Raw genomic sequence first — 13,625 nt, 5'->3', positions numbered from 1 at the left:
GCTGGGGAATCTAGTGTTAGGAGAACCGGGCAATGATCGGACAATGTGGTGCCCGCCAATTGCCCAATCGGTCTCCCTGAGAGCCTCCCCACTCTCCCACATAAAACTTGTCCAACCACTCCAGCAGAACTCCACCTAGCCGCCTGTATCCCCAAGAGAAGTCCAATGACCTTTCCCTCCTGTGGAAGGCAAGGTCTCTCCAGGCATCGTGTGCTTCTACTGCTAGTAGAAAGACCTCCCATGCCTCTTGCTCCTCCCCGGCCATGCCCTGGTAGTTTCTCCCTCTGCCCTGCTGATCTTCCAAAGCCTTCAGGTTGTTGAAGTCTCCTCCAACAATCCAAGAGTCCACCTCTAGGAGTCCTTCCGCGATCTCCACCCAGAACCTGCTGCGTGCCCTAACCTCCATAGGGGCATAGATATTAAGGACTCCAAGGCACGAGTCCCCAATATCCGATTTGATCCATAGCACCCTCCTTGCCACTATCATCCCATGGTCTCATACACAAGCGGTAAGACTCGGACCAATAGAGGTGCATACGCCTCCACTTTTGCCGTGGGCACCTATGGCGTGCTCCCAGTAAGTGTGCAAGCTGCTTGGGAGTATCTTCCCTACCCGTTGGGTCTGCGTGGGAGTGAGCTTGTGCTCTATAGAAGTAACATGTCGATCCGTCCGGTAAGGGCAGGCTGCAACTCTTGCCGAACAATTTATTTCCTGGAACCATGTCCCCCACTGTAGTGGAGGCTATTCACATTCTAGGATGCAAGGTGTAAGCTCATGGGAAAACATGTGACTAACCAAGCATGCATCTGTTCGGTGTGGAGGCTATTGATGAAGAGGAGGAGCTATGAGGCATGCAGGTATGCTTTGCCGCCGGTCTGGATAGCGAACTCCAATCCCTCATGGTGGCCCTCGGCCGACCATAGGGGTGATAGAAGTTCGAGGTGGTACTATCAATGCATCTATTAGCCATGCTAAGAGTCAAGACTCTGTGCACTGGTAGAAACGGGCCGCTTGTGCTAGGGGCCACTCGATCACATCCCTCGAAGCTCTCCACTGTGGAGGGGCTCGAAAGATAATGCTCAGGTGAGGGACCTCGGTACCAGTCCACCAATTAATATCCATCATGCAACCAGGCCACTGCTGTGCAAACAATGCTAGTCCTTCTTCTTCCATCCTTTGGGAGGTGTGGTCCGCCACCTGACTCTTCAACTCTTCCTCTATCTGTGTCGTCGTCCACTCCCCTGAGTGAGAGGACTGAAGAAAAACGGCGAAGTTTGGTCCATCCGGTGGTGCTAGTAGATGGACCTTGCCCCTCCTTGACTTACAAACCACGAAGATCCCCATCTCTGGAGGTAGTGGGAACTCTCAAGTAGGACCATGGGCCTGCGGAAGAACTCCTGTGGCAACAGGTGTGCCTGTCTCGGGAAAGTGTGATGGGCGGTAGGGGTGGATGAGTTGGTGGCTGTATGGGAGGGGAAGGACTGGCGGTGCGAAGAGGATGTAGGCGTGTGTGACTCATCACCTCCTGTGAAAGGAGGGGGGGTGGGTCTGGGGGGGATCGCCTGAACCGGGTGTGGATCAAGGGGGGGTGCTCGATATGGGTGGTGGTGGGGGGGAGGATGATTGAGGGATGGTGGGATGGACGGAGGTACATGACGGGGGGCTAGTGGCCCTGGAAATGGGGGGTTGTGGGCCAGGGTCAGTGGGGGGAGGGGGGGGCATGGGATGTGGAGGGAGGTGGGTGTGGGGGCTGTGGGGACGTAGGAGAGGTAGTCTGTGGCGCGGGTGGTGGATGTGGGGGGCTGCAGTCCTGTCGGGTGGGGCGGGCAAGGGGGGGCTATGGAGTGCTCTGCCGAAGGGACGTCGCACGCCCACCTGCTCCCTGCTGCCGAGCTGGGTTTGAGACGCTGGCTTCGCCCCCCCTACCGTCTTTCTCTCTATCGTCTCTGGACTTGTGTGAAGCCCTCAGCGTCCACCTGCGGGCCTGTCGGCGGAGCCACCTTGGCTCCGAAAACCGTGCAACTTGTTGCCTGATGCCCAAAGTCGTGGCAGTGCAAGCACTACCGTGGCTGCCCTGTCACAATGACTTGCTGCCTAAAGGAGTGCCCACCCGCCTCAATCTCTAGGAACTGTGGGATATTCTTGACCTCTTTCACTGCCACCTGTACCTTTGGGACTCGTGCAACTGTCACTGCATCCGCGAAGGACGTGGGAAGGATAGTGCCGAAGAGCCGCCCAAAGTCTTCCACCAACTGGCGATACTCTATCGCCAGGCCGGGAAAAAGAAGGGTGACCAGGTGCCGAAGAAACCTGTTGTGGAGTGCAAATGCCTCCACAGTAAAGCCACTATACCAAGGGACCATGTATATGACTCCCTTCGTGGACGCATATGGTGAACTGGCAAGCAACTCGTGAGCTGCGTTTGTCGAACTGAGCCTGACCATGAAAATCCCTTGGCCCATTAGGATTACCTCCACGATCTGCGCTGTGCCGTTGCGCAACATGGAGTGAAGCTAGTCCCGAAGCTGGGCCCTGGCTGGGGAATGTCCTACTACCTAACCATAAATCATTGTTTGCTTTAGCTCCAGCTCCTTAGCTCGAATGGCTAAGAGCTGCTGCTCAAAGAGGACGACACACAAGGTGCTTGACTGGGGGGCACTCGCTGAGTGCGCTGGCGTCTGACCAGAGGTTTCCATCACACAACCCTTCTGAGGAAACTACCAATCACGTCGCGATGCTACCTGAGGGGGAAAGTTGCTGCAGGGGAGGGAGCAACTTGGAGGGTGGGGTGAACAATGGCGAGGGGGGTAGGGCTGCTGTTTTTGGCAGTTTGGGGGGCACTCGCTGATTGCGCCGGTGTCTAATCAGAGGTTTCCATTGCACGACCCTTCTGAGGAAACTACCAATCATGTTGCGATGCTACATGAGGGGGAAAGTTGCTGCAGGGGAGGGAGCAACTTGGAGGGTGGGGGGAACAATGGTGAGGGGGGCAGGGCTGCTGTTTTTGGCAGTTTTGGGGGGGGGGGGGGGGGGCGGGGAAATGGAATGGCTGGGAGGGTGGGGTAGGCGAAAATGGCGGCTGAAGCCATTTTGGGGGGGGGGAACTATCGGGGCGGAGGGGAAAGGGGGATTGGTGGGGCGGAGGCTATCGCGAGCCATCGAGACCAGGGGGGCAGCTACTTCAGTGCGATGAATCTTGCGGTGCGATTAGACATGGCAGGTGCGATCAGACGAAGCTTGAGGGTAATCAGACGTGGCGGGGGAGGGGCGCTTGCGACGTGACGGGCGTGAGCTAGAAACAGACCTGTGTGAGTTCTTGCTAACTTGGGCAGACTGTATCCCACATCTCTACCTCATAGAGTAGTTGCTGCTACTGTCTAACTAATTGACAAGAGAAGTCCCCTAAAGTGATTCAACCCAAGCTCAACTCCACAAGGTCCCTCTTCTTCAAAGCAATTGGGAACCCCAACCTCACAATATGAAAGGTAATGCTTTGGAGTTTCCAAGGACTATGGTGAACAATGCCAACGAATTTCATCCTACTGCCTTTGTGCCACTAAACTCCTGAAGTGGCGTGAAATGACTTACGGTAGGATCCTTCTACATCTATAAATAGACATGCTGCCCACCATTCAGCCCCATCCTTGTCTTGCAGGTTTTGGCCATATCAGCCCTCTTACACTAGCTGCCCAGCCCCCGGTGACTGCTGCTATGTGGTCTATGCTATTGGCTAGCACCCCACTATGGCCGGTGATCAGCTGCCATCATCTTTACCAAGTCTTTTTTTTTTCAACACTTCTTTTCATTAGACTCTGCTTCGACTAGTGGCTGTTGCACTCAGGATCCATCTCCGGTGGACGACATACATCGACACCTACCTCAGCCCACTCCCACGAGAGCCACCAACTATTGGATAGCTCTGCCCTTAAGCATATTATAGATTCTTTCATTCATTTACAGCACATCGTGTTCGTACATTTTGTGTTTTCTCAGTGCAAACCCTAGCATATCTTCACAAATCTTGGGTGTATGATCATGTGCTTGAGAAAGAGTCTAATTGTGCAGCTGCACTAAACCATCAGTTCATCAAATAAAGCCCATCGCAAGTCCATGTTTTAGTGTTTTGCCTTGGTTTTCCAATCAGCTGTTTGGTGTGTTTTGCTGTCCAGCAATAATGTGTGCAGTCCCACCCATCTCTATGTGCATCTTCAAGCCATCGATTCACAGTTGACGGCCTAGGGTGTCCCACCCCTCCTGCATAGTATCAAAACTGCTGCTGCATTTTCAAGGTGATTGCAGCATGCTACTGCTGTCTCTGACACATTATCCCTCTATGTGTAGGCTCAAGACAGAGAGAGGCCACACCATTGGAGAGAGGACCCTCCTATCTTGGGGGAGGTTCTCTGCACACGTAGCTTCTACAGTGGGGAGTGGTTTGCCTTTCTCATATACAAAGACAAAGACTTTGAGGTATTGGGGGGGGGCACAATCATAACAGAGAGTATGTTGAGTAATAGTTTGTGAAATTTCCATGTTGGATGTTACATGCGGGTACCCCAAGGATGTGAGGGAGGTGGTACCCCTTGAATGGAGGAATGACACAATGATAGATTAGACAAGGATAGGGCTCTTTACCAGAGGAGAGATCCTTCTTGCAGGGGTAGCACCCTATTGAGAGAGTGTGTTTATTTTTTCAATAGACATGGATGGTAGACTTAGACGAGAGAATCTGGATCAGTTAGAGCTCACAGGCTGCTCTCAACAAAGGATTAGAGTTGTGCTCATTGTGATAGGACTTGGTACTTAGACCCAAACCCTCAAACTTATATGGAAGATGGATGGAGACATTGGGCATATAGGAGGAGGCCATGACTTCAATGGGATCCTCCGGAGTGGGTATGGAGAGATACATTTGCAGAGATGCCTCACAATGTGCCCTTTTTTGCCCATACCACTCGGTTGGGGAGGAGAATACAGATGAGCAGGATCAGAGTGGTACCAGCTGTAGCTGAGCATTGGACTATGGAGGGTATATCATAGACTTTCCTTGCAGACTTCTAGAGGAGATTGGAGGACAACTTTAGACCAAGAAATATTTCACTCTTTCTTTGCACACAAGAGTTTAGCAGTTGATACATGGCTTGGCTATGGTAGAGATCCTATTCCTTGCACTAGATGTGGGGTGCATGAGGAGACTCAGAGACATTGCATATGGGATTGCCCACGCACTCAAGAGGTCTGGAGGAGAGCCCTTAGGATGGTGTGTCATGGCACTACAAATTCTATGATTGCTACATAGGGGACACTTGCATGGGTCACTGACAAAGGCCCAACTTGTGGGTATGAGGATGTACAAGGGTGTTAGGCTTATCTCATCTCGAGGCAGCTTCTGAGTAGTACTTTCATGCCAGATTTTTCACAGACAGTATGGTCTTAGGGGCATTGTCACAAGTGGAAGCTCATAACTAGCATGGATAGCTAGATGTGGCCATGCTATTGAGTTTTTGGACATATCTATTGCAAAGACTGTCTCCATGATCTGGACAAAGATTGTGCATACTCTTTGTGGAAATGGGAGATGAGGGAAGAGGAGAGATTTTTTTTTTAGGACATGGGATTCTGGCACCCTTTACCCACATGGTCTGGCATTATAGACCTCCCACCTGGCTATTCACTCAAGCCTTGTAATAGACTTTCCCATGTTATATAATTTTTGATATGGAAGCCCCTTGCAGGGATGCTTTGTATTTGGCTTTTTTCCTTGGGATATTTTGCTCCGAAGCGTGTTATAGGAATTTTTACTCTTCTCTGGTAAAAAATAAGTGGTGAGATGGACCTTTAATTCTTCACTTAACCACTTGAAATTAACATGCCACTCATAGGTTATAGCATTGCACTCTACACTTTGTTCTTCAAACTTCAAGTTGTGAGGTTCCAATTGAGGTCATAGTTTTATTGCTTGTGGTGGAGGGAGAGGGAGAGGGAGAGGCAGGATCCTTGTGTGGGTTTGGGTTCCCTAAACTTATCCCTCTTCACTCTGCAGGTTCATTAGAGAGATTTAATGCTTGCTAGGCTCCCAATGGGACATGTGAAGTACCCTACGGTTGGTCAAATAGAGGGGTTTTTTAATTTTTGACTAGAAGAGCTGAGGTTTTGCTTAAATTTATTGAGAACCATTCTCCATGCTGTTGATATACAAGGACTTCTGGAAATCACCAAGATCAGCTAAATCTTTGTCTTGAGTGCGAGGATAATCCTATCACTGACTTGCTGGCTATGAAAGTGGCCATGATAAGGGTTCTTGGATTCTAAGCAAAGGTTTTCTTGTGGTATGGGGGAGGTGTTGGAACACGAGCTGGTGAGCTGGTTGAGAGTTTCTACTGTTTGCCGTGCATATGCCATTCCTTGTGGTATGGGGGAGGTGTTGGAACATTAGCTGGTGAGCTGGTTGAGGATTTTCTACTGCTCGCCATGCATATACCATTCCCTGCAATATCTTTGAAAACAAAAACTATTTCGCCCACTTTTCCAACCATGAGTGGAGGCTTACACATGAACAAGTGTCTGCATGGCCATAGACTCGATAAAAAGGAAGACTGCAGCTTCATGAGCTGCTGGTTCATCTTAGTTACTCTCGAAGGGGCACTATGGGAGATGGTTCTTTTGGAAGCATGAGAAGAAGAATCTTGGGATGTCTCTTATGCATATGTGGAGTCATGAGTGTTCAAAATTCTCAATGTGAAGTTCCAAAGCGATAGTCTATGGTTAGATGATAGTTATGCTCTCTCAAAGGTTCTGAATTACTTGTGGGAAGATGGCAATATGTTTGGTACCTTATTCTTGAATATGCAGTTCACACAAGTTGAGAGCTAAGTATTTTCGCTTGAAGATTTCTCCCTGAATCACTTGCTTCTAAAAGATTTACTAGAATCCAACCTATTGTTGCTTTTCTGCAGCAGAGGTTACTGGTGGAGGGTAGCACATTCCAATGGTCTTGGAATTTCGAATACATATGCTGGATGGGAAACTAGGAGGCTGCACCATTTAAATGGAAGTGATGTGCAAGATGTGCACATCACCGTGGGATTAGAGGGCGGTAGCAAGCTAGCTTCATATAAGGCCTATCCACCTGAAAGAGCAGATGGCACCTTGAATTGCAAGATAAAGCAGGCTAAAGCCAGAGCTAGATATTTCTGCCAAATAGTTCTCAAATGCTGGAGATGCTAATCAGTCTTACATAGGCATTTTTCACATTTTTTACAACTTTGACAAGAAAATTTGAAGGTTAATAATATGCATAGACTGTTTTGATAAAGGATTGCGACATTGTGGAAACTTGAGAAAATGTTGTACAAAATTTCAAGGGATCTCCCGAATCTTCTCTCATAATGTATCTGTCTTTGTTAGCATTGTCTGTAAGGGCATGCTATAGTAATGTTTAGGGGTATTTAGCCTGTTCTTGCAGGGAAAATTATGACTAGTTAACCACTTGTTAGATTTCTGTTTTCTCTTTTCCTTTTTTAAGAGCTTGATTCTTTCTCTTATGTTATAACCAACAAAATTAGCACAAGAGAAACAGAAAATCTAACACAGGACAATTCTCCAGTGTACATTGTTGCTCTTGTTTATCCACACAAAAGAATACAGTACCCTGGTCCCTCACCAATGTAGGGTGACCAAACAAAAAGAGCAAGCTGTAGCTGGTAAATGTATATTAAACCAAATATCATAACATAATTTCACAGCAAACAAAATCTAACCAAAATTACCAGAAAAAATTACAGTTTCACAGATTGTTTACTTTTTCACAGCCATACTCTTTTTCTCAGTTCGAGTCGTTGCTGCATCTCCAAAATTCTCTCACATATTGGTGCAGAATGTGATGATTCAGGATCTGGCTTTCTTCCGACCAGTGGCTGCTAAAAGTTTCCAAATATTTTGCATAAGAATGAGAGCACATTCCTGTGCTGTTACCTTAAATAAAGTACAGCAGGCTTGGAGTTTCTATTGTAGATTTTACAGAAATGAAACAAAAGAACATTCAAGCTGCAAAGTATCTATTCGAGGCAGTCCAAAAGCTGTAATGGGATCTTGGGCTCCCACAAGTATATCAATCTATCCTGCCATTTTGTATGACCATCTCCACATGACCACGCCTAATTAGTCTTTTTATAACCCACTTTTTATTATCAATCATCTTACTATACATCACATATTCTGGAATCTGAAAATTTATAAATATTGAAAAAACCCCAATCTTGCCAAGGCACAAAGCCTGATCCTTACCTCCTCATAAACAACCTACATCAGCTCTCCCCCTCTGAAGCCCCTATAATACAGAGCAATAGCTTCTCTCAAGGCTCCTCACCTAGAAGGTGGCCTCTTACAATAGGGTTAACAAGTAGTGCTCTCTACCTAGCAATCTAGGTCAATGATTCCAAGTCTCTCCTCCAAAGTCAAGTGAATAATAGTTCCCCAAGAAACCTTTGCCCTAGTTGGCCTTCTATCATCACTTGACTAGATGAAAATCCCAATAGCCGAAGAAGGTAATCATTACAGAAAATGTGAGCACAACACCCTTGGCATCCTTCTCTAAGGAGAAGATCACGAGAGCCAGTGTATACTATTAGCTACTGTTTAGCCCAGATTTGAAAGGAGAAGTGGTACCATCCGATTGCATTTTCTAGTTGCAAATTGAGGATATTCGAGATTAATTATACCAACATGGAGAAACTGCGTCTATATGAAAAGATAGTATTTTATACAAAGGCAGATGGACTAATGTTATTGTTGAATAAGTTGTAACCACCTGACTGCATAGCGAAGTAGCTAATCACTTTGTAGGAGTTTGATTATGAAATAAGGAGTAAGGTGTTGAAGTTGCAAGGCATTGTTGAATGCCTTGTGGATTTCGAGGAGTTGAAGAAAGTCTTGGCTGAAGAAAGTGACCTTGAGGGTCTATTCAAAATTGATATAGCCTCTGTTCCATCCTGGTATGCTGCAATAATGCACTATCTATCTACAAGAGAGACTGGAGTTCCCTTGTCGAAAGTTGAAAAGAAAAAAATTAGAACGCAAGCCTTGAAATTTGCCTTGATTATAGGAATACTATATTGGCAAGGGATCAAGGATCTTTATCGTCGATGTGTTATGCTTGATGAGGTTCCATTTATTTTGGAAGAGTGTTATGACTCCACTTGTGGAGGACGCTTTACTAGATGGTTGACTGCATAGAAAGCTTTGAGAGTTGGATATAGGTGGTCATCCATTTTCCAAGGTACATTTACATTTATTAAGAGATGTGATACATATCAAAGACATGGTAATAGGGAGAATAGGAAGCACCCATTGAGTCTTATCATGGCTATACTACCATTTGAGAAGTGGGATATTGATTTCATTGGAACTATACATCTTTTGTCGACTACACCAAAGTGTTATATCATTGTAGCAACAAACTATTTCACAAAGTGATCGGAAGCTCGCACTACAATGAAGGATGACGCCAAGGAAACAATGTGTTTTATTTTGAAGCAAATTGTTTGCCATTTTGGCATATCTAAGAAGCTTATGTCTAATTGTGGGATACACTTTTTGAATAAAGTGATTGAGACTTTGATAGATGTTGTGAAGATTAAACATAATAAGACCACAACTTACAACTTACAAGCTAATAGGCAAGTAGAGAGTATCAATAAGCAACTTGTGAGGATTTTATCCAAGACTATATCTGAATGGAAGCGTAATTGGGATAAGAAGATGTATGTGGCTGTTTGGGGTTATAATGCGACATTCAAAAGAGCTACAGGCCATACCCCTTTTAAATTAGTATATGGAAAAGAGTGTGTTTTACCTTTGGAGATTGAGCTGCTCACAATAAGATTTCCTCTAAATCTTTCTTTGGGTGAAGAGGAAGCATTGTAAGAAAGATTCATTTTCCTTACACATCTTAATGAGATTTGATTACAAACCTTATTATATCAAGAAGTAGAGAAGAAGTAGATAAAAATGTTGCATGACCTTTGGGCTAAGAAGTATAAATTTGCTAAGGGTCAATTGGTATTATATTATGATATCCATCATGAGCTATTTAAAACCCAAATGGGATGGTCCTTATAAAATTGTTCGTATAGGAAAGAATGGCTCTACAACCCTTACACAAACTTGCAAGGAGTGGAGTTCAAAACTAAAGTAACTTTCAATAAATTGAAGCCCTATTATGTATAGGGACTGACATTGGACTTGCCTTTGCAAGTCCTTCAAGATTCATCTTAAACTCGGAGGGTACTAAGACTGTTGGATAGAAAAAGTCATTTCTTATCTTGAGCATCCATATTTAGAGCAGCGTTATCACCAAGGCAAAGTGATTTGGTGGAGTAAAGGTTATTACATTGTTGAGTGGCAAGATGGATCTTTTACGTGAGATATTAATGTCTATTGCTACCACTATCATAGGATTCTTGCTAGCATCCCTATTGAGTTCAATGAGGAAGGAGGGATTGTACCTATTCTATATCCTCTCTCTCGATTAGATCTTAATCATTATGAGTATGAGTAAGTTGATTGCCATAGCAGGTTATATCAATGAAGCCTAGGTTTATACATTATATTTTGATGGAACTTCTCGAGGATCTGCTAAGCATGCGAGTGTTGGGGTTGTTATTAAATATCCCTGTTGTCGAGTGATTTTAAAGATGGGAGTGTATTTAGGCACTCCTTTTACGAATAACATGGTAAAATACAAGGCCTTGATCATGGGGTTAAATCTAGCTAGATGTGGTGGTATTCATCGATTATTGGTAAAAGGCAACTCATAGTTAGTGATCAATCAATTGAATGGGACCTATAGTATGAGAGTGGTCTGCCCTCCCAGATTCAAAGGCGCCACTCCTTGAGCTCCTTCCATAAAACATAGGGGTCCAGTCGTCATGTCTTCCCCTGAAGGCCCACCATCCAAATCCTCCTCCACGAAAGGGCGGCTATCCCCTCATCCTGCTATCCTCTGTCAAGGGCCAAATGCCCTCCCTCCTAAACGGTGAAGAATATCCCCTGCGGGGCGCCGCCCACTCTACCTGCCACCTATAGGGGGATACCTACTGGTGAAAACCTAGCTACCCATACCTCCCCGAGCTCTATCAGCTCTCGTATCGGGGCAGCAAGCCACTCTAGAGGTATTGTTGCATCTATCTCCCTTCTCCTCAACTCCACTTCTCTCTAGGAGCCTGATACTCGCTGCAGCACCTCCTCGTCTACTATCGTATATACCTCTCGCTAAGTCCTAATGGTACGAGCCGAGCCGGCCTCCCAACCAGCCCACTAGATGTGGGGGCGCTTGCCGATCTATGCCCCTATCCGATCTTTGACCTAGGGTTCCAGATCATCGACTAACGGTGTATCTCCTCCTGGCAGCCTGGGGGGCTCTGGATTAGGGCCTTATGGAGGCCTTGCCACAACCAGAGTAAGCTGTGTAGGAAAGGTGATCTGGGGGGGTAATCTGGGATGACGTGAAGATCCATCTCAAGGATAGCCTCCACTCACCACCAAGCCTCGGTCTACAATCCTGGAGATCCTCCTGCAATAAGACCTTCCAGGTCTGTCCGCTTGGTGTGAGGCCGTGGACAACTAGCTTGCCCAAGAGGGCCATACTTTGATACTTTGGATCTATGATTCCAAGCCCTCCCTCTAACCGATGCCGTATGATGGTCGTCCACGTCAGCTTGGCCCTGGAACCCCTGGAACCATCTGACCCTAACCAAAGGAGATTCCGCACTAGGCGGCGAAGCTGCACTACGCATGATGAGGAGAAGCACCAACACGAGGCTATGTACCAAGCCGTTGCTAGGAGGACCTGGTGAACCACCAGGGCTCGGTCGGCTAGTAAGAGACGAGCCGTGCTCCAGTAGGTCAGTTTCCTCCGAATAGAATCAAGGACAGGAAGAAACTGTTGGGCAGGAGTAATGTCGAGTCCCACCTAAAACCCTAGGTACCAGACGGTCTATCCTCTGCTCACCCATCTAAATCCCAGGTGGACGCCCCACTCCGTACTAGAGTCCGGGTCTGTGAGGAAACCAACCCACTTTCGCCAGTTGATTTTCGCTCCCGCTGCAAAATAGAACACATCAAGAGCCAACCTCACTCTCTCCAACATTAACTCATCGTCCTCTATGTAGAGTGCCGTATCATCTGCATGCTCTAAGTCTAACAACTCAGTCTCCTCTCTCACTGGAAATCAAAAGCCACGTAATCTGCTCACACGTGACCTGAGGAAGTGAGACATCACCTCTGCAAAGAGTAGAAACATGTATGGGGCTAGGTAGCAACCCTATCAAACCGATCTCTCCACCCAAAACTCCTCCCCTCGCCTTCCGCCCATGAGAACCCTGGTAGTGGCCAATCTGTAAAGGGCGAAGACCCTGCGAATCCAAACTTGGGGGAATCCCAACCTCACCATGGTGCCCTCTAGGAAATCCCAATCCACCCTGTCATAAGCTTTCTCAAAATCCAAGAGTAGTACGGCCAGTCTCTGCCCACTGTGTTGAGCCCACTCTCTCACCTCAAAGAAGGTAAATACATTGCCTAGGATGCTCCGATCTTGGATAAAGCCCATCTGTGTGTCATGGATGATGTCTGGAAGCACGGGGTGTAGTCGCCTACCAATCATCTTTGCCAGTGCCTTATAGGCCACTAACAATAAGGTGATTGGTCTCCACTGGGAAAGCTCCAACCGGTCTCCCCCTTTGGGGAGAAGACTGATAAGGCATGCCGAAAGACTCCCTTGCATCTATCCTGAAGTGAAAATCTCCTGGAAGGCCATTAGTAGAGGGTCCTTTACCACTTCCCAATAGGTAGTGAAGAAGGACTTAGAGAGGCCATCCTCTCCCGAGCATTTCTTCCCATCTTGTGTATGGAAAGCCTCCTCTAGTTCCTTCTATGTGAAGGAGGCTAGAAGGGAGCGTCCCATCTCCTTTGTGATGAGGGATGGGATGTGATCCTAGACCTACTATCTACATCTCTGTTCATTAGCTGAACCTGTCTCCTGGTAGAAAAGGTGTGTGTAATTGTCGGTGTGGCAATCTCCATCACCTCGTCTAGGCTAGAACAAGTCCTCCCATACTGATCTCAAAGGCTGCGTATTTGCTTTCCTTTGCGGTGCGAGGCTGGTGCACCTAGAAAAACTCATTGCACATCGTGTCCCCCTTCCCCACCCAGAAGGCTGCTGAGGTTCGGAAAGAGAACTCCAAGCGCCTATCCTCTAGGCCAGCAATGGTGTTCGCGCACGCATCTCCTGTGCGTGGAGGGTGGGATCTCCTAGTGCCTCCTGTAATATTCTCTGTGTGGCTACAAGGTCCCGCCAGAGTGCTCTCTCCTCCTCCCAGCTCTGTTGCCTGGCCTGTATGGCTACCTCTTGGCAGATTTTGCTCGACCAGCTAGAACCTCAGAAACCTCCTCTACTATCCGGTCCCTCCTGTCCCACTCTCTAGTCCAAATATGCTCTATCTATCTCGTCACCTCCTCCCTCCTATAGATCGAGTCGCGGATCCGATAGGTTCGTGTGTCTAGGAAGGATGCTGGGGGATCAAGTGTCAGGAGAACCGGGCATGGTGGTGCCTGCCAATTGCTCAAT

General features: G+C 47.1%; 1 protein-coding gene and 1 long non-coding RNA gene across 8 annotated transcripts in view; one reads left to right on the top strand and one right to left on the bottom strand.

The window, feature by feature from the left end:
- LOC148025479 (uncharacterized) overlaps positions 1 to 7,437 on the top strand; it is a 90,524-nt gene extending 83,087 nt beyond the window's left edge. For all 4 annotated transcript variants that reach the window (XR_015693104.1, XR_015693102.1, XR_015693103.1 and 1 more), the window contains one exon: positions 6,045 to 7,437. This is a non-coding gene — a long non-coding RNA (uncharacterized LOC148025479). The remainder of the gene's footprint in view (positions 1 to 6,044) is intronic.
- Positions 1 to 13,625, bottom strand: part of LOC148025478 (uncharacterized) — a 155,829-nt gene that overhangs the window by 83,116 nt on the left and 59,088 nt on the right. For 2 of the 4 annotated variants that reach the window (XM_087692630.1, XM_087692632.1), the window contains exon 6: positions 7,819 to 7,920. In XM_087692630.1, coding sequence (XP_087548756.1) covers positions 7,819 to 7,920 — 102 coding nt within the window. The remainder of the gene's footprint in view (positions 1 to 7,818; positions 7,921 to 13,625) is intronic. The other 2 variants (XM_087692629.1, XM_087692631.1) reach the window with 1 other exon arrangement.

This window comes from Lygodium microphyllum, chromosome 14 (assembly GCF_053477565.2).
Source record: "Lygodium microphyllum isolate KBCC chromosome 14, Lygodium_microphyllum_v1.1.10, whole genome shotgun sequence".
Classification (NCBI taxonomy): domain Eukaryota; kingdom Viridiplantae; phylum Streptophyta; class Polypodiopsida; order Schizaeales; family Lygodiaceae; genus Lygodium; species Lygodium microphyllum.
Note: the sequence above shows the minus strand (reverse complement) of the source record. Positions and strands in the feature narration are given on the sequence as shown.